Genomic DNA, 24239 nt, shown 5'->3' with positions numbered 1-24239 from the left:
CCCCCAATGCTTGGAAATTTAACAGTATGCTTCTAAATAACAGATCAAAGAAGAAATCTGAAGATAAAATTTAAAATATTCTGAGTTAGGGGCGCCTGGGTGGCTCAGTCATTAAGCGTCCGCCTTTGGCTCAGGTCATGATCCTGGGACCCTGGGATTGAGCCCCGCATCGGGCTCCCTGCTCAGCGGGAAGCCTGCCTCTCCCTCTCCCGCTCCCCCTGCTGTGTTCCCTCTCTCGCTCTGTGTCTCTCTGTCAAATAAATAAATAATAAAAAAATAAAAAAAATCTGAATTAAATAAGCAATTCATCAAAATTTGTGGAATTCAGCAAAAAATGTGCTTAAAGAGAAATTTATAGCATAGAATACATCTTTTTTTTTAGAAAAGAAGAAAGATCTAAAATCAATGATCTAAGTTTCCACCTTAGGAAACTCGAAAAAGAAGAGCAAATTAAATCCAAAGTAAACAAAAGAAAGATAATAAAAATTAGAGCAGAAATAATGAAATTGAAAATAGGAAATCAGGGGTGCCTGGGTAGCTTAGTCGGTTAAACATCTGCCTTCGGCTCAGGTCATGATACCAGGGTCCTGGGATCAAGCCCTGCCTTGGGCTCCCTGCTCAGCGGGGAGCCTGCTTCTCCCTCTCCCTTTGTTACTCCTCCTGCTTGTGCTCTCTCTTAAATAAAGAAGTAAAATCTTGAAAAAAAAAAAAGAAAATAGGAAATCAGTAGAGAGAAAATAAACAAACCCAAAGTCTCATTCTTTGAAATGATCAATAAAATTGATAAGTCCTTAGCCAGGCTAACTAAGAAAAAAAGCAAGATGACACAAGTTACTAATATTGGAAATGAAAGAGAGGCATCACTACACAACGCATGGACATTAAAAAGATAAGAAGGGTGCTTGTGTGGCTCTGTCGGTTAAGCTCTGACTTCAGCTCAGGTCATGATCTCAGGGTCCCCACATGCATCATGCATCAGGCTCCCTGCTCAGCAGGGTGTCTGCTTCTCCCTCTCCTTCTGCCCCTCCCCCCTGCTCATGCTCTCTCTCCCTCTCAAATAAATAAATAAATAAAATCTTTAAAAAAGGGATAATAAAGGAATTTTATGACCAGTTCTGTGCCCACATATTTGATAACCTAGATCAAATGGACAAACTCCTTGAAAGGCATAATCTGCCAAAACTCACACAAGAAATTAACAATCTGAGTAGGCCATATCTTTTTCAAAAAATTGAACTAATAATTAATAATCTTTCAAAACAGAAAGCACCATGCACAGATTTGTTCACTGGTGAATTCTACCAAACGTTTATGAAAAAAAATGATACCAGTTCTCTTTAATCTCTTCCAGAAGGGAGAAGCAGAGGAAATACTTTGTAAGTCATTCTATGAGGCCAATCTTACCCTCACACACAGTCAGATAAACATATAATGAGAATACTATAGACCAATGTTTTTCATAAACATAAATACAAACAACCTCAACAAAATATTAGCAAATCGGGCGCCTGGGTGGCTCAGTTGGTTGGGCGACTGCCTTCGGCTCAGGTCATGATCCCGGAGTCCCGGGATCGAGTTCCGCATCGGGCTCCCAGCTCAGTGGGGAGCCTGCTTCTCCCTCTGCCTCTCTCCCCTCTCATGCTGTTTCTCTCTCGCTCGCTCTCTAATAAATAAATAAAAATCTTTAAAAAAGATTTTTTAAAATCTTTTTTATTTTTAATTTTAATCTATTTAATTTAATTTTAATCTATTTTTATTTAAAAAATAAAATCTTAAAAAAAACATTAGCAAATCAAATTCAACAATGTGTAAAAAGAACTATACACCAAAACCAGGTGGGAATTATATCAGGTATGCTAGTCTGCTTCAACATTCAAAAATCAGTTGCTGTGGGGGTGCCTGGGTGACCCAGTCGGTTAAGCATCTGACTCTTGATTTTGGCTCAGGTCATGATCTCAGGGCTGTGAGTTTGAGTCCTGCTTGGGCTTCCCACTGGGCATGGAGCCTACTTAAAAAAAATTCCTGTAACTAATAAGGGATTTTAGAAAAGTTGCTGAAGATAAGGTTAATATACAAAAGCCAATTGCTTTTTCATATACTGGCAATGAACAAATGAAATTTGAAATTAAAAACACGTTATCATTTACATTAGCACCCCCCAAAATGAAATACTAAGGTATAAATCTATAAAATGTATACAAAGTCTATTTGAGGAAAACTACAGAACTAATGAAAGATATTGAAGAATATGTGTGTGTGTGCATGGGGAACCTACAGATTAAGAGATTATATATTTTTTAAGATTTTTATTTATTTATTTGAGAGAGAGAGCATGAGCAGGGGGAGGGGCAGAGGGAGAGAGAGAATCCCAAGCAGACTCCGAGCTGAGTGAGGAGCCTGACGTGTGGCTTGATCCCAGGGCCCTGAGATCATGACCTGAGCTGAAACCAAGAGTGGGACACTTAACTAACTGAGCCACCCACGCACCCCAAATTAAGAGATTCTAAAAAACATATCATGCAATCATAATGTGTGGGCCTTATGGATACTGATTCAAACAAACAAATTGCTAAAACTTTAAAGAGCATATGGCATTTGTAAGTCAATTAGAAATTTGAACACTGTATATTAGGAATTGTTGATAAAAGTGATATATTAATACTATTGATATGATAACAGCACTATGGTTATGTTACAAATAGTTATTCCTTATATTTTAGAGATACATATTGAGATATTTACAGAGGAAGATGTTTTTAAGGGATTAGAGAATAAAACTGATGTCTTTAAAAATGGCAACACTTAGGGGTGCCTGGGTGGCTCAGTTGGTTAAATGTCCGACTCTTGGTTTCGGCTCAGGTCATGATTTCAGGGTCAAGAGCTCAAGCCCCATGTTGGGTTCTGTGCTCAGCAGGAAGTCTGTTTGAGATTCTCTCCTTCCCTCTCCCTCTGCCCCACCCCCAGCGCACGCTCTCTCTCTAAAAATAAATAAATAAATAAATAAATAAATAAATAAATAAATAAATATCTTAAAAAAATAAAAGTGGCAACATTTATATTGATAGCTGACTTCTCAATATCAACCACGGAAACCAGAAAACAGCAGAATGAAGGCCTCCAGGTGATAAACACAAATATTTGCCAACAACTGAAAATACTTGTACTAGAGTAATTCCAGTTTTCATCAGAAATCCCAAGATTTCAGCGGCTTCCCCAGTGGGATGGGTGAACAGAGTATGTTTACTGACTAACTTGTCCAGGCGGGCAGAGATGCTGCCCTGGTCATCAGAACCCTGCACCTGCCCCACTGTTGATGACTGATTACGGTACCGTCTGTTGGCTTCACTGTTCTTGTCACACTCCAAGATAATGTGTGCAGTTTCTTGTTATCAGATGATAAAACTTACCTCCTAGGGCTTTTGGTGATAACTTAATGGTTTATAATGATGGAGTTGTTAGAATATTATCTGGCATATAGTAAACACTCAGCCAATGTTCGTTATGCTCCTGAATGCTCCTGAATGTGGAGTCTGTGTGTTGGGCTCATTGTCCAATCATCGTGTTCTGGAGCTTGTGCGGAGCGGGCTTGCCCTGGCTTGCGAGAACCAGTTGTACCTGTCTCTTCCCAGTTCCACATTTAGTGACGTCATGTAGCTGATACAGACTACGCTGCGAGTGTTTATACCATGGTAATCGACACATGCTTTAAATCAGGGCATTTTGGGGGGACGTCTGGCTGGCTTGGCTGGTAGAGCGTGCAACTCTTGATTTCAGGGTCGTGAGTTCAAGCCCCACAATTGGTGTGGAGCCTACTCAAAAAAAAAAAAAAATCTGGGTGTTTTTATTTTTGTTTTTGGAGAGCTGGTTTACCAGCATACCATTATCTGGCCCAGCACCTGGCACTTAGTAGGCACTAAGTAAATATCTGCTGAATGAATGAACATGACCAGGGGGTGCAGTGGGGAGCTCCTGGCTCTCACGTTTTCTGGAGCTTGGACTTGGTTCTGTAGGTTTCAACTCAACGTCCATGAATCTTCTGGGGAAAGGCTAACTTTTGCATCTTACTTTTAAGGGTAATAGGACACACGGATGAGCGAATCAGGTTTTGGGTTGTAACCTCTGTGTTGCCAAAAGATTTCAGTGCCTACATCTGCCTTTGTGTTGGTGATGAGCGGACGCCGAGGAAAGCTGCTTTAGTGGGCTCAGCCCCAAACAGAGAGCGGAGGACGACTCAGGCCCTGGTGTGCGTGAACAGGGTGTCGGCGGCAGTTCTAACCCGGAGCGGGGGCGGGAGAGGCAAGTCATCACACACCTGCCGAACACCCTGGGCCCTTCGCGGGAGGGACCCACTTTGCAATGGCACTTTGTTCAGCAGTCGGTTTCAGCAAATACCAACTGTTGCAATGAAACAATGTTATTATTCAAAAATTTATTGGCTTGATAATTTAGTTTCTATTTGATAGCTTGCCATTGCTGTTATAGTTTGATGTGCCATAAGTATATATTTATACCTAGTTTTATGTCTCTATCTCTTTAAATGACACTATTGTACAAATAAATCACCCTCATTGGGGGCACAGAGGACTTTTTTTTCCTTTCAGGGGAGCCACCGAAGGGTTTACAATCACATGAACAGATCGGCATTTTAAGCAGAAAACGTGTGGAATATGAAGGGTGGTCTCTCTGCAGGCTGGTGAGGGCCTGCAAGGTCAAGGGAGGGTTGTGCAGAGGATAGATTCGGGAAATGCTTAGGAGGTGAAACTGGTAGAACTGGTGACTGACGGGGTGTAGGAGGTGAGGGCCTGACCCCCGAGTTTCTCCTTGGGTCGAAGTGGGTATTTTGTGGTATTGTTAACTAAAGCAAGAAACAGAAAGGAAAGGGGAGCGAGGGTCGGTAGGGGGGGTGGGCCCAGCAGCTGAGCTTGCGTCCACGCTGCCGAGGCCAGGCCCAGTCTGGGGGCCAGCTGGGAGAGACCCTGTTTGACCCTGCCCTGGGGCAAGACGCCTTCAGGGCGCTCATGCGGGTGGGCGTGGCGGCGATGCTCCCGGGCTGCCGGCCCCGAGGAGCCTGCTGCTCAGCGCGGAGGTGAGGGCCGAATGTGCGGACGTGGGCAGGGTCAGCTTGTAGGGGGTGTTCGCGGCGACCAGAGAGGACCGACCTGAGGCATCCTGGGAAGCAGGTGCAGGGTGAGCAGAGCTGCGGCCAGTGCCCTGGAGACCCCTGGGGGTGGGGGTGCGAAGTGGACCCCGGAACGGAGTTTGAAATGGAACATCTTAGGGGTGCGAGACCTGGAGCGGTGGGAACAAAGGTCGTCACCAGTGGTGCATGCCGGGAGAGGCTGGACAAGATAAGGACCGAAGTGTGGCCACTGGATCCAGAGACGCGGAAGTCACGGACAAACACGGCACCGCCCCCTTCCGAGTCCCCTGACCCGCCTGGGACTCCTCAACCACGCGCTTCTCAGGTGCCACCCCAGGCACTTAGGTGGAGCTGGCAGGAGAGGGGGCCCCTGCCCGACCTTCCTCGTCTGGTGGGGGTGAGGAGGGCTGCGTAGCTGGGAGACACCCCCCCCCCCCGCCCCGGGACTGGAGGAGAGACCCAGCGAGGAGGGGAGCCCTGCTGGGAAGTGGGGCGGACCACCAGGAGGAAGGGGTGGGATAGGAGTGGGAGGGAGGATTTAGGCAGAGCTGCTGGCCAGCCTGGGAGCCCGGTGAGGTGGGGCGGCTGGGGGCTCTGTGGCAGCACCAGGTCCTGGGCCGGGGTGGCGGGGGGAAGTTTCTCCATCAGCCCCAGGCTCCGGAGCAGGACACTTGAGTGCGACAGGATCGATGGCACAGGGCCTGACGCATGGCTTCACAGTTCCTCCCGATTCAGGACACCTGCTGCTTGGGGACCTGGAAACCTCAATTGGAAACCCATGGGCCTGGCGGATAGCGTCCCTGGCTTCATCTCTAAGTGTTGGATGCTTAACTGACTGAGCCACCCAGGCACCCCTACTTTCCCTTCCTTCCTTCCTTCCTTCCTTCCTTCCTTCCTTCCTTCCTTCCTTTTTCTTTTTCTTTCTTTCTTTCTTTCTTTCTTTCTTTTTCTTTCTTTCTTTCTTTCTTTCTTTCTTTCTTTCTTTCTTTCTTTCTTTCTTTCTTTCAGATTTTATCTATTTATTTGTCAGAGAAAGAGAGCACAAGAAGGGGGAGCAGGCTTCCCGCTGAGCAGGGAGCTGTTTTCGGGACTCGATCCAAGGACCCTGGGATCATGACTTGAGCTGAAGGTAGACACTTAACGGACTGAGTAACCCAGGCATCTCTACTTTCTCTTTCTTTACACATTTCTATTTCCTCTCTCTGTCCTTACTTGGCCATATATGAATTTAAAACAGAGATTATTTCTTTTTATTTTTTTAAAGTTTTTTAAAAAAAATTATTTATTTAAGCAATCTCTATGCCCAGCATGGGGCTCGAACTTACAATCCCGAGATCCAGAGTTGCACGCTCCACCGACTGAGCCAGCCAGGCGCCCCTAAGATACCTTTTAAATGTTGTATGGATGAGGTGGTCCTTGTTCCTGGTCCTAAAGCAGGAGAGTGCAGATTAGAACTAGCAAGCAAGCATAACGATGTTCAGTGGCCCTCACTGTTTACTGAGGACAGACTGGGGAAGAGGAGAGAGATGGAGCAGTTCTCTCTCATTAAGAGAAGTGGAGGCAGGTGGGGCAAAGCTGGACCACTGAGGCTCTGGGAGAACCGCTGGCCTCGGAGCCGGCTGCCGGTCTGCACCCCGGCTTGGCCGCTGGACAGGAACGTGGTCCTGAGCAGGTGGTTTGCCTCTCTGTGCCCAAAGTCCCCATCTATAACGTGGGATGATAGTAATGCCTCCCCCCGCTACCGCTGTGGTAGGCGTCAGACTACCACATCACCAGGCGTCAGCTGATGTACGTGAAGCACTTAACGACGTAGCTGGTTCATGGTGAGTGGTGCATAGATGTGGCTTTTTACAATATTAGAATCCTTTCTGAGGACAGCTGGGCAATACATATCTACAGCCATTAAAATGTGGTTTGAGGGGCGCCTGGGGGGCTCAGTCGGTTAAGCGGCTGCCTTCGGCCCGGGTCATGATCCCAGGGTCCTGGGATCGAGTCCCATATCCGGCTCCTTGCTCAGCAGGGAGCCTGCTTCTCCCTCTCTCACCCCCCTGCTTGTGCTCTCTCTCTCTCTGTCAAATAAATAAAATCTTAAAAATAAATAAATAAAATGTGATTTTTGAGCCAGTTATTTCATTCTTGAGGATGTATCTCAAGGAATTAATTAAAAAAAAAAAACAGATTATAACTTAGGACAAAGGTTTGGAAACCACTGTATTTACAAAGCAAATAACCAGAAACAACCCAGAAGGCCAGCGAGAGGCTGATGGTCAAGTGTATGCCCCATCAGCCTGACCGAACATTCCAACCCGGTAAGAGGGCCAACGTCAACTCTCCAGGCTTGGTGAAGCGTTCTCAAAGTAACACTCAATGAGAAAAGTGGTCACGGAACCGTGTGTGTTTTGATAACTTTGATAACATTGGGCACATATTGCCTGGCTGTTTGTGTTTGGGGATTAGAAATGCCTTCTTAAGATTTACTTTCAGGTATTTTAAAGTAGGTTGATCACTAAACGAAATGTGTCTTTAAATTCGCTGTTGGATGTTATGAAAAAAGTGTGCCACTCCAGCACACCGTACGTACTCAGAGCCCCGCGTCCCTCCCCGGGTCCACCTGCAGCTGCACCCACCTTCTCGGCCAGGCACTGGTGTCCACGGCTCTGATGCCTCACAGAGAAAACATCTGAAGGGCAGTCACTTGAACCTCAGTGCCTGGCAGCACATAGTAGGCATTTAAGAAGTTGAATCATCATTATTATTATTATTATTGTGTGTGTGTGTGTGTGTGTGTGTGTGTGTGTGTGTGTGTGTGTAACACATACATGGTACTGGAATTTTCTTCTCCCCTCTTGGGCAGGGTCCTTATTTGGGCACAAAGAAGGGAGAGGGTAGGCATTACCCTCACTGCCACCAACAATTCAGGGCAGCAAACGATTTGCTTTTTTTTTTTTTAAGATTTTATTTATTTATTTGACACAGAGAGAGAGATAGCGAGAGCAGGAACGCAAGCAGGGGGAGTGGGAGAGGGAGAAGCAGGCTTCCTGCCGAGCCGGGAGCCCGATGTGGGACTCGATCCCAGGACCCTGGGGTCATGACCCGAGCCGAAGGCAGACGCTTAACGACTGAGCCACCCAGGTGCCCCGACTTGCTTTTGTTTTTAAATCCCAAGGCCTCCTGCACACACGCGCCAAGGTTCTAGTGACAAACACCTTCCCTGTAAGGAGCGTGTGCTGGGCCACCCTGAGAATCCTGGCTTCTTCGTGGGGGACACGCTGTCATTCACCTCACGCAGTCAGAGTGAGCACAAGCTGATGTAATCCAGCGCCCAAATGCACACGGCGAAATGATTGCTACTGCAGTCAAACTAAAAATCACGCAGGAATAATGGAAACCCTCCCTCTCGATATGTAATATGCTCTTATTTCTAAGGAATTTGAGGGCTTCTTAAGCTCTCAGCCGTGTGATTGTGGTGCGGTGGGAAGAGCTCTCCCCCATAGCTGGGGAGCTTCTATTTTACCTGGGACCTTGGACAAGCCTCTTCCTCCCTGTAGGCCATGATCACCACGGTCCCTCTGGCTCCCAGTGGAGTCTAAAGTTCGTGAAGCCCGGGTAGGTGACTTCCTTGAATACTGCTTGAACCCACGAGTGTCCCTGTCTTTGGTGTGACAGCGCCAGGAGCAGGGGTGGTTGGTGTGCTGACTTTGCGAGTCTTGTCCTGGTTCCCACTGCTCCTGGAAGAAGGCTGAGTATCTGCTCTGTGTTCTCCTAGGTGAGGCCGACGGTCGCAGGCAGCCAGAGGGTGTGATGTCTGGGGTTGATGGCTGCACCTGATTGTCCCAGAGGAGCTGGTAACCGGTCTTCTGTGGTCCCATGAGACCTGCGGACCCTTTGTGCCTCATCTGTGATTTGCAAAGAGGGTTTGAAATGGGATGGGTTCATAAAGTGTTTTTATCCTGAAACTCCCTTCCTAACCTGAGAAGACGCCAGGGTGCCCGTCACCCCTTCCCCTCAAACCTAGCCCCCTCCCGGGGCTGTGCCCACCCGGCCAGTCCCGCTGGGCGCGTGCGCATCACTGGTGGAGGCTCTGGCCACCAGAGGGCACTCTCATGACGCGGAACCCCCGTGGCTTTCTGTGCTGAGGAGCCCATCTGGACTTGCTGAGGCCACCCTCTGCTTGAGTGAGTCTCAGCCAGGGACAATTTCCTCCCCCTAGGGACAGTTCACAGCGTCTGCTGGTGGGGGGCTGCTGCTGGCGTTTGAAGGCCCGGGATGAATGCACTCAGCATCCTGGAATGCACCGGACAGCTCCCACCACAGAATATGATGCCCCAGATGGCTGTAGTGCCAAGGCTGAGAAAGTTTGCTTTACTGAAATGCAGAGCACGCCCCCCCCCCCCCGGTGGGGTATGTCTCCTGGAGCTGACCTGTCCCGGTTCACTTCCCCCAAAGGGAACTTTTAGATGCTGACTGACAAACATTGCTCATTGCTTGAAACGCGGGGGTCACGGAAGGGGCAGGTAAGGCAGAGGGCACATGGGATCCCCAGTATGGGGCCCTGTCCATGAGGTTGGCTCTCTGAACAGCACCCAGGCCCCCTGACAGTGCGAGCCAGTTCTCTGTGCCGGAGGGACAACACTAGCTCTTTGTCTCCCAGACTGGGCAGGGTGAGGGGACACCCTGGCCTGGGGGGTCCTCCTTCCCGCAGGGCTGGCGATGGGCCTACAGCTTTGGGAGCTAGCCAGAAGCAGTTCCACGAAGCCCCTGACACCTCCTGGGAGGGAGACATCTGGGGGAAGGAGGGAGGCGGAGACGGTGCTCCCGGCCTATATTCAGCCTGCAAGCCCAGGGGCTGGGCTCCCTGCTCGTCTCAGCCTCTCTGTGGGGTGAGGGCCTGAGCCTGGCTACTCTGGGCCTCCCCTCCTTCCCCACACATCTGCCACAAAGGACAGGGAAGCAGCAGAAGGCAAAGTGCGCCCCCCTCCCGGCGGGAAGCACACACCTACTCCTGGATGAGGGACCAGGGCCCTCTGTGCCCCCTTAGATCCCCACTCCGCATCCTCGAAAGGAAGTGGAGTCAAGTCCTAAACCTGCCATTGGCAGCCTAGAGACAGAAGAGCAATCTGGTTCACTCCCCTTGGCTCCTGGAACATTCTGCCCTGCTTTGCCCTTGGTGAGCAGGAGCCCCTCTCTGCCACGTCCCCCTGCCCTAGCCACCCGAGGCTTCCATCAGCTCTGCTTGTCATTCTGAGGCCCCGGGGACAGAGGAGGGGACCATGCCAAGGCCCTCCTTCACCCCAGCCCATTCGACTCTGCTCAGGGGTGACGCAGGAATCTCAGGGTGGCTCTGGGAAGGTCCTGCTCTGTGCTCAGGTTCTCTTCACATGCTGGTCTCCCACATGACTGCGATAGCTCCTCGCCACGGCTTCCTTCAGCCTCTCGCTTCGGGCGCCGGGGGCGGGGGTGTGTGATGGCAGCCTCCTTTCTCCACCCCGCGCCCCCTCCCACGAGAACCTCGTGTGACGTTTAGCCCCGCACCAGGTCAGGGCGGTGGGAGTGCGGACGCAGCAGGGGTGGTCAGCCAAGAGGGCAGTGTGCCAAGGGCATTTTATTCACGGTCCGCAGGGCAGAATTACAGAACCGAGGAGGCCAGTCCCTCCCTGCCCCAGGCCCTTGGTCTCGGGGGGTTGATGACAGAGGGAAGTGTCTGTGGACAGGAGCTCCCAGGGCTGATGGAGAAGTGCGTGGAGGGCCGGGCAGAGACTGGGACCGTGGCCTGGAGGAGGGGTCTGGGCCCAACACTCTGGGCACACTGACCCCTGACCCCCCCCCCAGATGCCCACTTTTTCCCTAATGTGGGCAGCTGTGGGGTGCTCAGCCCCCTGGAAGAAAGTGGAGATTAAGACTGTCTCCTTAATCTGATTAACAATTGGGTGGGAAGGGAGGGGGCCCCCGCCTCAGTCTTCCCCACCCCTGCAATGCCCCCTACCCCCTTTTGTCCATCTCCACCCCTTCAAAGCCTCCTGCAGTTTAAACCCGTTTCCAGGCTGGGCAAGGCGCAAAGCCAGAAAGGAAATAGACAAGAGAAGGGACGGAATTTGGGGGACCCCCTCCTCCCATCTTCTCCCCACCTAAGGAGGATCCAAGGGCCACACTGCCTTGAAGTTCCCCAGCTGGGGGGACACGGGGCTTTTGTCCCCAGTTTTGGGTCTATGAATCTCTGAGGAGAAGCCCTCCCTGGGATCCAGGCGTCCCTGTGCCCCAATCATGGGACAGGCCTTTACCTTCAGCCCCTGGGGCCTCAGGGAAAAGAGCCGGAGCCTCTCGCCAGCCCCCTGCCCCAGCCCAGCCAACAGGGGGAGCCCCGGAAAGGGGCGGGTCACTGGGGGGCCCCCGGGCCCTGGGAGCAGGGTGTCTGGCTTGGAGGTCCCTGGGAACTGCCACTCTGGGGGGACATGGGGCAGGAGGGGCCCTGAGAGGTGGGTCCAGCTGGCGGGGAGGGAGGGCAGGAGGGGAGGCGTGAAGGAGGCAAGACCGGGCGGCTCGTCTTGGGGGCTCCCCAGAAGGCAACAAGGGCCAGGCTGGAAGGGGGCCGGGAGAGAGCCAAGGCCTGGAGAGAGAGAGAGAGAGGAGAGAGAGGAGAGAGGAGAGAGAGAGAGAGGATCAGGAGGGATGCCCCGCATCTCCACCCATTTCTTTTTCCTCTTGCTGGAAACTTCCCCTCCCCGCTGTGCGCCTCCCTGTTCTCTTTGCTTCGAGTCTATTTCCTGGGGGCAGCCGGGGTGCGCCCCTCGTGGCCCCTGTACCTCTCCTGGGGGCCTTGGCCCCGTTAGAGGGGGGACATTTGTGTGGCTGCCTCCCGCACGGCTGCGTCCCCGGGGGCACAGGAGCTGCTTCGTGCTCCCCTGGACCCAGCTCCTCCCGGGGCTTATTAGGAGCTCAGTACGAGGGTGTGGAGTGGCTTAGATGAGGACATTCTTTGCCGAAACTCCACGAATCCTGTCTTCACTTCACCTGGCCTGTAGCAAAGGGCTGAGGCTCTAGCGTGGGGCCCGGGCTGCTTCTCATTCTCCTCTCACCTGCACAGGCGCCTCTGCCTGCGAAGATGGAGCGGCGAGGCCAGCGCGGGGGGCCCAGCTGCCTTTGCTGGAGCCTCCTCCCCTCCTCCCCAGCCCACCCTCACGCCCCCCGCCCTCCGGCTCTGTGGGCATCCTGCAACGGGTGCCCGGCCCTGGTCTGGGTCTCGGGGTGACCAGTAGAGCCTCACATCACTGTCTATATTTCAAAAGGCCCAACTCCAATCCCTCCAGGTCCTTTCTTAGCAAGGCCACATCATTTAACCGGGAGGGCAGGGTGATCACGTCGGTGGGGCTGGAGTTGTTAAAAACTGGAAAAGCACATTAGTTATGACGTCACACCCGACAGATCTGAAAGGAACACTGCTTCTGAAGTCGTAGCTCTGGAGGGGAAGACAGAGGACACAGTCCTGCACAGGGAAAGGATGCACCCTCCCCCGGGTCACGGGCTCACCGTCCTCCTCTGGTCCTCCCAGGAGGCTGTGTCCCCGGGGGGCTCCCGAGGCCGCGGCTGTGTGGCGGGCAGTGCTGGCCCTGGGAGGGCAGCCGGGTAGCATGCGGAGGAGCTGGCTCTAAGTGTGCTTCCCCCTCTCGCTCGCTTCCCCGCACCAGCCCCGCACCTGCCGCCTCTGCTTCAACCATCCCGGCCACTCTTCCTCCCAGAGGCAGTGTCCTCTCCTGGTACCAACGCCCTGAGTGGAGGTGGCGGTGACAGGCTGCTCTAGCTGTCTGCTCACCTCAGCCAGGCAGGGCGTGTGTGTGCTCGCGGAGGGCAGGGAAGGGCACGGGGCTCACTCCAAGCTGGGGCTCACCAGGGACACTGGTTTCCCCCTCATGGTTTCCCAAAGAGAAAGCTGTGTGCCCGAGGCATTCCCGGAGCCAGGAGGATGGGTGGAGGGGGAGGAACGGGGTGCTGTGCCAGCTCTGTCTAGCTCCGGGGTGGGGGGCAGACTGGCGGCCGTGCGAGTCCCGGCGCGTCCTGGGCTGCCGGCACCCACAGCCTCAGCGGCGCTCCAGGGTGCAGAGCCAGGCCCTTCTGGGCCCCCAGCTGCCTACACTGGGGGTAGGGCTAAGGCTAAGGGTCTTTATCCCATGAACTTGCCAGCAGAGGTGGGGTAGGTCTGGGACCTCTGCGTAAAGCCCTGGGCTGCTCAAGTGTCTCTGTGATCTTTCTCACAGAGAATCACCTCCTTGTTGACAGCCCCGGGAGAGCCGGCCTCGGCCGACATTTCCACAGTCTCCCCAGCGTTGTCAGTGCTGCCCTGCTGGCCTTTCCCAGAACCTCTTTCCTGCCCCAGGGCCTTTGCAGACACTGCTCTGTCTGCTTGCCATGCTCTCCTCCCTCCCTCTTCTGTTGGGCCTCCTGCACCTGGTACCCACGCCTTGGTTCCGGCTCCATCAGCTTCTGCCTGGATGATCGTCCCAAGCCTCCTCCAACCCCAACTCTACCTATAACCCAAGTCATCTTTCTGAGATGAAAATCTCAACGCGCCTCTCCCCCCTGGGCGCCTGCTGCCCAGGGCATAAAGCCCGACCGGTTAGTGTGGCTCCGAGCCCTCCGTGACTGCACACCAGCTGCTTCGGCGGCCAGCCCTTCCCGGCCCACGCCTGCCGCGCCCGTTCCTCCCGAGCGTGGCAAGCCCCCAGGCTCCTTCAGCTTTGCTGCCCTTGCTCACAGCTCTCCGCTGTACCAACACTGTTCCCTCGGCCTGGGCACCTTCTGTGCCCACTCTGCCTGCCTGGGCCGGCCTCCTGCGGGACCCCCGCCCCTCCTCTGCGTTCCCGGGGCGCCTGGCGCTTGCCTGAGTCTCGGCGCTGGGCACCGACTGTCCGAACCCCCACACCTGGGGAGTTGCCGGTGCTCGGTTCGTGGAAGGATGAACGGTGTGTAATATCCCTAGTCTCCAGCCTCCCGCCCCCACCCCCCCCGGCCCACGTGTGCTCCGTGTGCTGCGCCTAGCGGCCCTCTCCTCCTCCACCTCAGATCCCCCGGGCCCTCCCCAGTCCTGGGTACTCACGGGGGGCGCCGCTGCCGCTCCCCATCTTGTCCTCAGCGGCCTCTGGCAGCCCCCGGGGGGTCTGCTGTCCAGCCAGGTGCTCCACCATGGCCCACTGGGCAAGCAGCAGGCTGTGCAGGAGCTGGGGGGGGGGGCGGGGAGAAGCAGGGGTGGGGTGGGACGGGCTGGGCCGGCCTGCGTTCCCCAGGTCACACTGTGCCAACGGCCAGTTGTTAACACAATGACATATTCTCAGAATGGTTGTTCAATGGCCACTGCCCGCACGCCCAGGGGCCCCCCCCGACACCCCGCCACTGAAGGACTGATGCCTAACAAGGGAGGAGCCAGCCTCGCCCCCAGGTGCATGCTGCACTGTGAGCCACACAGGGGTGATTCGGGGTGCCACCCCTGCGCTGGGGCACTCAGGGACTAGAAGGCAGGCGGGGGAGGGGGAAAACGCGCGACACCTGACGCCCTGAGGCAGAGGGGAGGGCTGGGGGCCTCCTGGGTGCAGGGCGGGGGCTGCCTGGCACGGTGCCTACCTCACTGGGCATGCCCATGGGCAGCAGGGCTGGCCAGAAGGGGGCGGGGGCCCCCCGCAGCAAGTGGGGGGCAGGCGGTGCCCGCACCTCCCACAGAGGGTAGTTGATGACGATCAGCCTGCTGAAGTTGAACTTGTACGTGAACCTTTTGCCTTTGGTCTTGTGCAGGATCCTCTTATTGTAGTAATACCTGCAGAGGTGGGGGTTGAGTTGGCCCCGGGGGCAGCGATGAAGCCAGAGGCCCCGCCGTGCCCCTCCCCAGGCCAGCGAGGTGAACCCCAGCTGTTTCTGCAGAGCCACTGGGCATCGGCCACACTGGGGAGTCTCTCCCAAGCCTTGGGGGGCTTGAACTCTGACCCCTCGGGGCCCCTCCCCAGCGGTGGCCCGTTCTCACCTGAGGGCCCTGCTCAGCTTGTCGTAGTTCATCTGGGGTTTGCACTTCCTGTGACCCCAGAGGCGGGCCACCTCGTCGGGATCCTTGATGACAAACTCCCCATACTCTCCCTGCTGCCAGGCAATGACATGGCGGAACTCTTCCTTCTGCAGCAGCTCCAGGATGAAGTGCCACAGCTGGATCTGCCGGGAGCCCGGGGAGGACTCGGCTTTGTAGGCCCAGTCCGGGAAGGCCAGGCCTGGGCGGAGGGGGTGTGAGTGCCACCCGGCTGCTCGGAAGCACCGCCCCCCCCCCCAGCCGCCCCTCTGCAGCTGGGCAGGGGGCTGCCTGGCAGATGCTCACCTGAGATCCAGTGGCTGCCTGGGCCGGTGGGGGCACCCTCGGCCACGCAGCCGCAGTGCATGGTCTTCCTGGGGGGCAGCGAGGGCCGCGGCTGGGCCTTGCGGGAAATGGGCACTGCTGAGGTGGGAGGCAAAGAATGAAGGAAAGAGAAGCAGGGACACTCGAGGGGCGAAGGGGGAACGAGGCAGGGCCCCGGGGCGGCCAGCAGGAAGCTCCCCCCACCGCACTGAGGGCCGGCCCGGCCTCCTCTGGGGGCTTCCTCATGGCCAGGGCTTGGGGTGGAGCCACCCATAGGGGTGGAGAGCAATGCAGAGGGTCGTCTTTCCTGCCCCCGCCGGGGGATTTAGACAGAATGAGCTCTCTGCTCAGGGCTTAGTGGGATTGGACTTTTTCCCAAGTGAAGACAAGAGAAAACGTAATGAATTCTTGGCTCCTGGTAAACCTCGAGTAGATGCATGAACCCATAGCTCTGGGGCTTAGGTTGCGAGTTTGGGGAGAGCCGGGATTGTGCTTTCTCAGCTGGGAGTCTCCCGTGCCTGGCGCATGCCTGGCACACCGGGGGTGTCCAAGAAGTGACTGGCAAGAGCATCTGCAAGTGGTAAGGAAGTTATCAATGGTGCCTTTACGTGTTTAATATCTGTCTTCCCCTCAGAGTGGTGGCTCGGCTCCATTGGGAACCCCGGCTGTCTGGTTCACGACTGGCTCCCCAGAGGTCAGCCCAGCACAGGCCTCAGACTAGCAGGTGCTCTGTAAGTACTTGCTGAGTTACTGAACCCCGGGCTCAGAAGATGGGATCTTGCCTGTCCCCAGTGCGGCAGGAGGCGTGGCAGGGGCTGGCGGTGAGATGGGGAGGAGGCTGGGGAGTGAGCTCCCCCCCGGCATGAGCTTGCCTGAGGCAGGCCAAGGGAGGGGAGGAAATGGATCTGTCCTAAAGCCTTCCAGATGGGGCTGAGGCTGGTGCTCCAGGCCGGCTCCCACTGTCACTGAGGGCAGAGTGCCCAGGGAGCGTGGCGGGGGGGTGGGATGCAGGGTGTGGGCTCGCTCCTGGCATGGACGATCCCTGCACGGGCAGGACCACATGCGCACTGGGCACCGGCTTACGTGACCTGACTCCGAGTTTCCAGCTCGGGCGAAGTCGGGGCGAGGCCGGCAGGTCTGGAGGGCATGTGGGGGCTTGTCTGGAGTAGCCTCCTCACTTTCCAGCCGGCTCACTGAGGGACAGCCACCTGAAGAAAGGGGCTTAGCCACTGTCCCTTCCACTCCTAACGCACAGCACCTGCTCACATGCCATGTTGTCCTAAAGCTTACAAAGCGCCCGTCCAGGGCAGGGCTTCTCAAACGCTGACGCGCCTAAGGAGCCCCTGAAAATCTCTCCACAGTGCAGATTCTGATGCTGAGGACTTGGTGGTGCCTGAGATTCTGCATTTCTTTTTTTATTTTTAAAGATTTTATTTATTCATTTGAGACACAGAGATACAGAGAGAGAGAGAGAGAGCATGAGCAGGGGGAGAGGCAGAGGGAGAGGGAGAGGGAGAAGCAGGCTCCCCGCTGAGCCAGGAGCCCGATGCGGGGCTCGATCCCAGGACTCCAGGATCATGACCTGAGCCGAAGGCAGACACCCAACCATCTGAGCCACCCAGGTGCCCCGAGATTCTGCATTTCTAACAAGTTCCTGGGTCCGTGGACCCTGCTGTGAGTAGAAAGAATCCGTGGGACAGAGCAGAAGGGGAAGTCAGGATGGCTTGGGATCCCAGACACCTCAGCTGGCGAGACTCTCCCATCCCCCCACGCCAGAGGTCATGGGTCTTCTGCTCTTCCTTTCCCAGGGGACGCTTGGCTCCAGGGGGTCAACTGACAAACTGACAGCTCCTGGGGGCAGGTGCTTCTGGGGGTCCCCAGTCTGGCCTGAGCAGAAAGCGCCCCTGGAAATTGAGGTGGCTGAGCGGCGAGTGGGTCCACGCCCACTTGGAGTCTGTGGGAGTAGGTTTTCCCACCATCCCTCTGCCCGCTGACATTCTGTAACTTCTCCCATTCCTTTCTGCTCCTGGAACAGACGCCCCCACTCATCTCCCACCTTCCTTTCGGGCCTGGTCCATTGGGCAGTTCCTCCTCTCTTACTGCAAGTGGGTTGGGATCCCTCCCACCTCACCTTAGAAAAATGGGTTGGGAGATGGTGGGGGGCGGTGCAGGGAGGGGTGGGGAGGTGAGAGGTCCCAAGGGAAGACTGTTCTGTGGTGGGATTCCTACAGCTGCCCCCCTGCCGCTAAGTCTCCCCGGATGGGGTCTCCTGGTCTGGAGGGTCGGAGACCTCAGGGGAGATCTAGGACCTGGCAAGAGGAGAATGATGGGGCGCCTGGGTGGCTCAGTCGGTTAAGCGCCTGCTTTCAGCTCGGGTCACGATCCCAGGGTCCTGGGATTGAGCCCCACATCGGGCTCCCTGCTCCGCGGGGAGCCTGCTTCTCCCTCTCCCTCTGCCCCTTCCCCAGCTTGTGCTCTCTCTCTCTCTCAAATAAATGAATAAAATCTTAAAAAAAAAGAGAGAGAGAATGATAAACCCACCGCAGAGCAGACCCCCAGTGCACCTTGCCCAGGAATTAGACATGCCCGCCCCGAAACCTCGCCGGAAGTATCCGAGGAGTTGGAGCTCGGAGGGGTCGAGGAACTTCTCTAAAGCCACACCGTTCTTAAGTGAAAGAGCGGAAAGCAAGACCTTAATTCAAGATTTATAATATTCTGCCACTCAGGTAGGCTACCAACATCCTCTGTCTGGCCCCCAAAGGGAAAAAAACCCCAAATACAAAAACCAAAGTGGCATCAGTGGCAGAGGTCAAGCCTGCCCTCCCTGCCCCTCCCCATTTCCCGGCCTCCCCTGTGTTTGTGGGAGTCCCTCCTGGATCCCCAAGTCTCTGAGGAGCTTGGCACTTGGATGTGGACGTCCTCACTCCTGGCAAGTCCTGCCTAACGTCTTCCCTCAAGCCCCTCCTTTGGTGTTGGAGCCCCGAGGAGCTGATCCAGCCTCAGACAGGCTCTCCCTTCCCTCTAACCCCTGCTGTGGTGGTGAGGCTCCCAAGGCTGGGGGAGGCGCCCTGCTCCGTCCCCCACCGCTCCACCCCAGGCCCCCAGCTTCCTCCCTCCGGTGTTGTGAGCCCAGCGTGCTGGGCTTGGGGGGCCGGGCCAGGCTCTCACAGCCCCGACAGCTCTGGGCCGACCTGGAGAACCGTCCATCACAAAGGGTCCTAACCCAGTCTGGGATGGTCAGCGTGGCTCTTGGAAGTGCTTTGTGTCGTTGGAAGGGCTAGAGCAGCGCCTCCAAGGCCTGCTGACTGAGAGTTCCAGCAGGCTCCTTGGACGGTGCGAGTGCTCATTACAACACATGTAGGTTTTAGGTCAGGATTTAATAAAGCAGCGTAAGAATGCTGGCAACAAGAGAGTGAGCCTTACGCCAGGGCTTGGAGCTGAAGGGAATGTCTCAGGCAGAGCGTCTCTTTCTGAGAGTTGAGTCAATATGAATTGGGCCCCTATCCTGCCAGGCATGGTGCTTGACAGTCCCTCCCACCCCATGCTACTGCACTGAATCTTCACAATGACCCCTGGACGTGGCCGTCCACATCCCCACTTTACAAGGGTTGGAAATCGAGGCTCCAAAGGTAGGAGACTTGCCTAAGATCCCAGGGCAGGTGGCGGAGCCGGCTAGCCCGGAACAGGGCTGTCTGACTCCCAGCTCTGAGCTGTCGTCAGCCAACGGGGCAGAAGCAGAACGCGAGGAGCGAAGCGGCGCGGGCGGTGGGGCCCCGGGCCCTGGGATCCTCCCCGGTCTCAGCAGAGCTGTGACGCCTGGGGACCCTCAGTCAGACGGGAGGGAACGAGAAAGACAGGGACAAACTCAGAAGAAAAAAAAGTTGCGAGTTCAGGACCAATGCTGCCTACCGATCTGAAAAGCAAAACTTGCAGCAGAAATGACTGTTGTTGGGCCTTCTAAGAGGCTGGCCTGGATCCACTGCACCGTCTGGTTGATTGGCCTCAGCCGGGTCCTCTCGGTGAGCCCCTGACCGATTCAGTGGGAGAGCAGCGGAGAGAAAGAGTGCCTGCTGGGCTGGGGGCCGTGACCGAGAGCCGGTGGTGGACACAGGCCAGGACGGAAGGGTCCCAGTGGGGAGACCAGCCCAGAGGGGGACAGTGGAAACGCAGAGATGACGGCCTCCAGGTGGGGCGCGGGGATTATGCTGGTCAGCACGGAGCAAACTGCGGACCCCCCACCCCTCCACCAAATCCCCAATCTGATTAGAAGCCTCTGTCTGTCCCCTTGATCTCAGTCCCAAGTGGAGAGTCGGTAGTCCTGAGACCTCCCTTAGTGCTATTAGCTAAAGCTGCTTAGGTAGGAGTGCAAGGGGCCCGGGGTCTGGGGAGGGCAAGCGAACCACCTTCTCCCCTGGGGAGTTTGGGGGAGGGGCAGGGATAGATGGTCTTTCTTCCTCGAGCCCCCAGGGCGTCTTGTCCCTTCTGCCAGGTTGCCAAACCCGGAGAGCCCTTCTTGATTGTCCAGCAGCCGCCCCCCGCCTCTCCCCTGTAACATCAGTCCCTCCGGCCCGTGCCCCTACCCGGAGAGACGCCCCTCCTTGCTGCTCCCCCAGGAGGGTCCCCAGGCAGCCCTGCTTCTCCCACACCTCTGCTTCCCCCTCCAGGGGCCCTTGGGTCTCAGGTCGCTGCTCCCCCCCGCCCCAGCCCCAGCCCCTTGCAGACCCTCCGACTCTGCTCTCTGCGTCCCTGGGGACCCTGGGCTTTAAAAGGTTTGTGCAACTGTGGGGAGCAGAAATGCAAAGCCAGACATCCCCAGGCCCTACCCCGGACCTGTCAGAAGGGCAGCTGCAGGTGTTGGGGAAGGTGGCCCAGCCCCGGGGCCCAGGGGTTGGGGGAAGGGCACTGGGGGTCATGAGGCAGGCTCCCAGCCCCCCTTCCCCCCCCCCCCCCCCCCCACCGTCCCCTTTCTGGTCTCTGTTTCACTCGGTTTGACCTTTTCATCTTCAGCTCATTTCCTGCTCCCTGACTGTTTCTTCTCTCTCCTTTCCAGTCCCCGTCCACCAGGCTTCTCGAGTCTTCCTTTCCGGGGTCTCTGTGGTTCATCCTTTTCTGTCTCGGTTTCGAGGCTCTTCCTTTTCTGTCTTTATTTCTCTAGACCGTGCCATGCGCCTTGCCCCATCCCCTCCCTCAGGCCTGTCTTCCCGCCTGCTCCCGCCCTCTCTCTCACCCCTGCTTCGGAGCTGGAAATTGAAGGCAGGCCCCAGCTCCCTGGCCCCGGCTCGGCAGCCCCCTCGCGCCGCCAGCCTCCCTCCCAGCGCCCTCCAGCCCCGGACCCCTCCCGGGGCAAGCCCAGCCTCAGTTCCTTCCATCTCATTCCCGGCAGGCAGCTCTGCCCCGGGGATCCCCCTGCCTGGACATCCCCGGTCCTTTCCTTTGTCCTCCTCTCCCCCCCCCCCCCCCGGGGCCAAGAAATCCCCTCCAGCAGGCGCTGAGGTGGCTGAGGAGCCAGGTCAGCCAGAGGAAGTGAAAGCTCTCAGCCAAAGGCTAAGCCGGGGTGGCTGGCAGCCAGGTCTGAGCAGACGGTGGCCAGCGTTTCAGGACCTCGCCCGCTGGGGGCTTCTGCCACCTTGAGACTCACCCACCCCGTACCCCAGTCCACTTCCAGCCTCCACCTGAATCCTTGTCCTCACCCCAATCCTAGTGAACCCTGACTTCCCCTAAGCCCCGAGCCTGAGCGCGACCCCTCTCCCCACCTGCCCCACTGCCCCCCCGAGCAGGGCCAGAACGGGGTTTGGAGCTGGGGCGACCTGTCCTTTGGCCCTTGTGCTTTGGGAGGGGCTGGGGAGGGGAGCATCACTGTGCCTCTCCAGCCTCACAGAGCCTACACCTGCCCTAGGGCACAGGGGCTCTCAGACTTCAGGGTCCTTGGACCTGGTTCTTGGGAAGGATGCCAGGAGTCTGAGGAAGGGAGACAGGCAGGCACGGGGGGCAGAGGTTTCAATCCGGGTCGGCCTAGCCTTGCTCAGATGGGAGCACAGCCTTAACTCTCCCATTCTCGGGACCTCTGCCCACCCCCTGCTCCTCCCCACGCCCAGGTTGTGATGCCCACTCCCGATGTCAGTCCTCACCCACTGCCCTTCCCCCTCAGCCCCGAGGACGGTGCGGCGAGCTCTGGGTGAGTGGCTGCAGGTAGAGGCAGGGATGCCTGAGCCGGTCCTCCCCTCAGCCCCACCCGTCTCAGACCCCGTAAATGCCAGAGTCCCATCTGCCCCAGCAAGCTGACGCCTGACCCCCCCCCCCCAGTACCCCACCTGGGGAGAGGAGACCAGCTGGCTTCATGAGGCCCCCACTTCTTTCTGCCCTGACTGCCCAGCACCTGGCTCTGCAGCCGTCCCACACCTGACAGACTGACGGAGGAGTCCCCGGGGCTCTCGCCTGCACCAGCGCCCGCCTCTCCTTACGGGGACCCACTTCCTGCTTGCTCCACAGCTGGATCCTCAGCTGGGGTGGGGCGGGGGCCGGCAGGGCCGTCCCTCGGGCCAGCCCAGCCGCACACCTGCCACCAGAGTCCCTTACCTTGGTGCAGCTGCTGGCCCCGGCTCCGGCTCAGACGGCTGCTTCTTCTGATGCGCTCCTCGCCCAGCGGCCCTCGCTCATCACACGCGAGTTAGGGTTACTTAAAATGAGAGCGGGATCTCCAAGCTCCCAGGGGAGCCGATGTGGTTTTTCAGACAATAGCATTAACCCTTTGGGGGCCAGTGGCACCATGGCCTGCGCCCCCTCCAGCTCGGGGAGGGCTGGGGTGGAGGGGGTGTCTCTCAGTAGGTCCTTAGCATCCAGAGCCTGCCTCTGGGGCGGGGGCTCCTAAAACATGGGGCCAACAGAGACACTGGTCAGAAGGCTGCCTGTCCTCAGTTCGAGGCAAAGGGACACTGAAGTGCAGGAAGTCCTTCCAGCTGTCCACCCTTCCCTAGATAATCAGTCCTTCTCCCAGGGAACTTTCTGTGATAGAGCCCAAGCCTGAAGAGCATCCCCTCTGAAACCTGGGCCTCGGACCCTCTGGGTCCCAGGCCCCGGGACTGCTTACAGGGCCCACTGAATCCTCTCATCGAATGCTTTCCCTGAGTCGCGAGTATGTGATGATCCGAATGGTTTACCCCGTGTGTTTTCTTTGAGGCCATGTAAGCACTTACTATATCTCTTTCCTCCCGGAGCTCTGGAAAATGGTTTTTCCTTTTCTCTACTAATATGACTCAAAGCCGGACAGCAAGAAGAACTTCCAACTCAGGCCTAATAAACCAGACAAGAGGATGTAACTGCAGGGGCATCGGGTACCTGCTATGGAAATGGGAGGACCAGGGGAAGGGATAGGATTCCAGGATACACTGGGAGGGGGATGCTTTAGGCACCTGACCTCAGGAGAGGCTTCTCAGGGGGAAACCAGAGCCTCTGTCTTTAAAGTCCTGGGGACGGCTGGCGGACCTGGAGCCCATCTCCCCAGCGTCCAGCGGGCAGGAGGAGGGTGATGCTGTCATCGGGGAATCAATATGATTTTCTTGTTTTCCTCCCTGGCTCTGGGAGGCCAGGTTGCCCTCCCCCCCCCCCCAATTACCCCGCCCCCCCCAGCCCCGGGCTGATGGAGGGCCATGGAATTCAATTCTGGGGGTTGTTTTCTGGTTAAATCAACCGAAGCTAACATGACAGGTGAGAGAGGGAGACGATGATTGATGGGAGAGACAGGCCGCCGGGGGCCACAGGGAGAGGGTCCTGGGGGGGCACCGAGCGCGTGTGCGGTGGCTGGAGGCAGGCCGGCGGGGAGCAGGATTGGCAAGGACAGGGCGGGCTTGACCCAAGGAAGACGCCGAGCGGCCGCGCGGGGGCTGAGCTTGGCAACCGGCACCAGGACCCGTATTTCCCTTAGGTGCCGGGGGCCTGTCCTTACCCCACAGGTGGTCCCATACTTCTGCACCTTCACCCCATCCCAGCTCCCTCATTAAGGGCTCAGGACCACTGGAGTCAGGAGCCGGTAGACGCCAAGGCCCGGAGGACGCGAGGAGGAAGAGCTCCCCTCTCTCCGCGGAGGCACTGCCCGTGTTCAAAGGATCTGCCCGGCGTAGACTCTGCAGGGGGCGGCCTGGGCCTCGGTGTGGGGCCTGGACTCCACGGCGAGTCGCTCAGGTTCCCCTGGGAGGCAGTATCTGGGTGGCCTCCAGGGAGGGAGGCTCCTGTGCCTTCCCACTTCCTGCTGGCACCCCAGCTCCCAGGAAAGTCCCCCAGTGTCGCGCACTGTGAGTCCTTGCGGGAACTAGACCAGCTGCCTCTGAGCCAGTGAGGGTTTCCTCCTTTCCTCTTGTGCTGCCCTTCGCGCTTCCCTGCCCACTTCCTCCCTTATTCCTGTAAAGCTGATCAAAGCGGCAGACCCCTGCCCTGTCCACGTCCCATGCCCCGGGGGGGTGGGGCAGGAAGCCCAGGCACTTGGCGCAGACGCTGTCTTCTAGGGTGGCACACGGGGCCTCCTGTGTCTTCCCCAGGACAGGCGAATGGCCTAGTGCCCTCTGGGGATGGGGTCCCCTTCCCAAATCCAGCCCTTTCCTTTGCGCTGTGAGCATCTGAGGGCCGATGCTGGGCCGGGACTGCTCTCCCGTGACGGCTGCGTGACGGCCCCGAACACACCCGGCGGCCTCTCCTGCTCCAGCCAATCTCACTCCCCTGGCTGACAGCAGGGACCCTGTTCAG

General features: G+C 56.8%; 1 protein-coding gene across 11 annotated transcripts; it reads right to left on the bottom strand.

Annotated features, from left to right (window-relative positions):
- Positions 1–9744: 9744 nt before the first annotated feature.
- ETV3L (ETS variant transcription factor 3 like) lies at positions 9745–23700 on the bottom strand. Of its 11 annotated transcripts, XM_073888671.1 has the most exons (9): positions 23446–23700; positions 22918–23031; positions 22697–22793; positions 22080–22367; positions 15486–16711; positions 15144–15381; positions 14750–14939; positions 14229–14349; positions 9745–11744 (listed from the first exon to the last, which is right to left on the bottom strand). In XM_073888671.1, exons 5-9 carry the CDS (start codon positions 15775–15777, stop codon positions 11266–11268), a joined length of 1320 nt encoding a protein of 439 aa, XP_073744772.1. In that variant the 5' UTR covers positions 15778–16711; positions 22080–22367; positions 22697–22793; positions 22918–23031; positions 23446–23700; the 3' UTR covers positions 9745–11265. The 11 variants fall into 11 exon arrangements, with proteins under 11 accessions (XP_073744772.1, XP_073744773.1, XP_073744777.1 ...); XM_073888672.1 differs by lacking the exon at positions 22918–23031; XM_073888676.1 differs by adding an exon at positions 19413–19530 and having other exon boundaries at positions 15486–15602; positions 22080–23700.
- Between the last annotated feature and the right edge of the window lie 539 nt (positions 23701–24239).

This window comes from Callorhinus ursinus, unplaced genomic scaffold, assembly GCF_003265705.2.
Source record: "Callorhinus ursinus isolate GAN/ISIS: 27379988/994484 unplaced genomic scaffold, GSC_fseal_2.0 scaffold92, whole genome shotgun sequence".
In the NCBI taxonomy this organism is placed as follows: domain Eukaryota; kingdom Metazoa; phylum Chordata; class Mammalia; order Carnivora; family Otariidae; genus Callorhinus; species Callorhinus ursinus.
Note: the sequence above shows the minus strand (reverse complement) of the source record. Positions and strands in the feature narration are given on the sequence as shown.

What these genes read in the sequence shown, in the direction of transcription:
- ETV3L (XM_073888670.1), bottom strand. Translation starts at nt 15,777, where the DNA reads ATGGGTGGCTCCACCCCAAGCCCTGGCCATGAGGAAGCCCCCAGAGGA. An exon ending in AGGCAGCCACTGGATCTCAG is followed by an intron (nt 15,382 to 15,485) that starts GTGAGCATCTGC and finishes CCCTCCGCCCAG; the next exon opens with GCCTGGCCTTCCCGGACTGG. An exon ending in CCATGGGCATGCCCAGTGAG is followed by an intron (nt 14,350 to 14,749) that starts GTAGGCACCGTG and finishes CCCCCCCCCCAG; the next exon opens with CTCCTGCACAGCCTGCTGCT.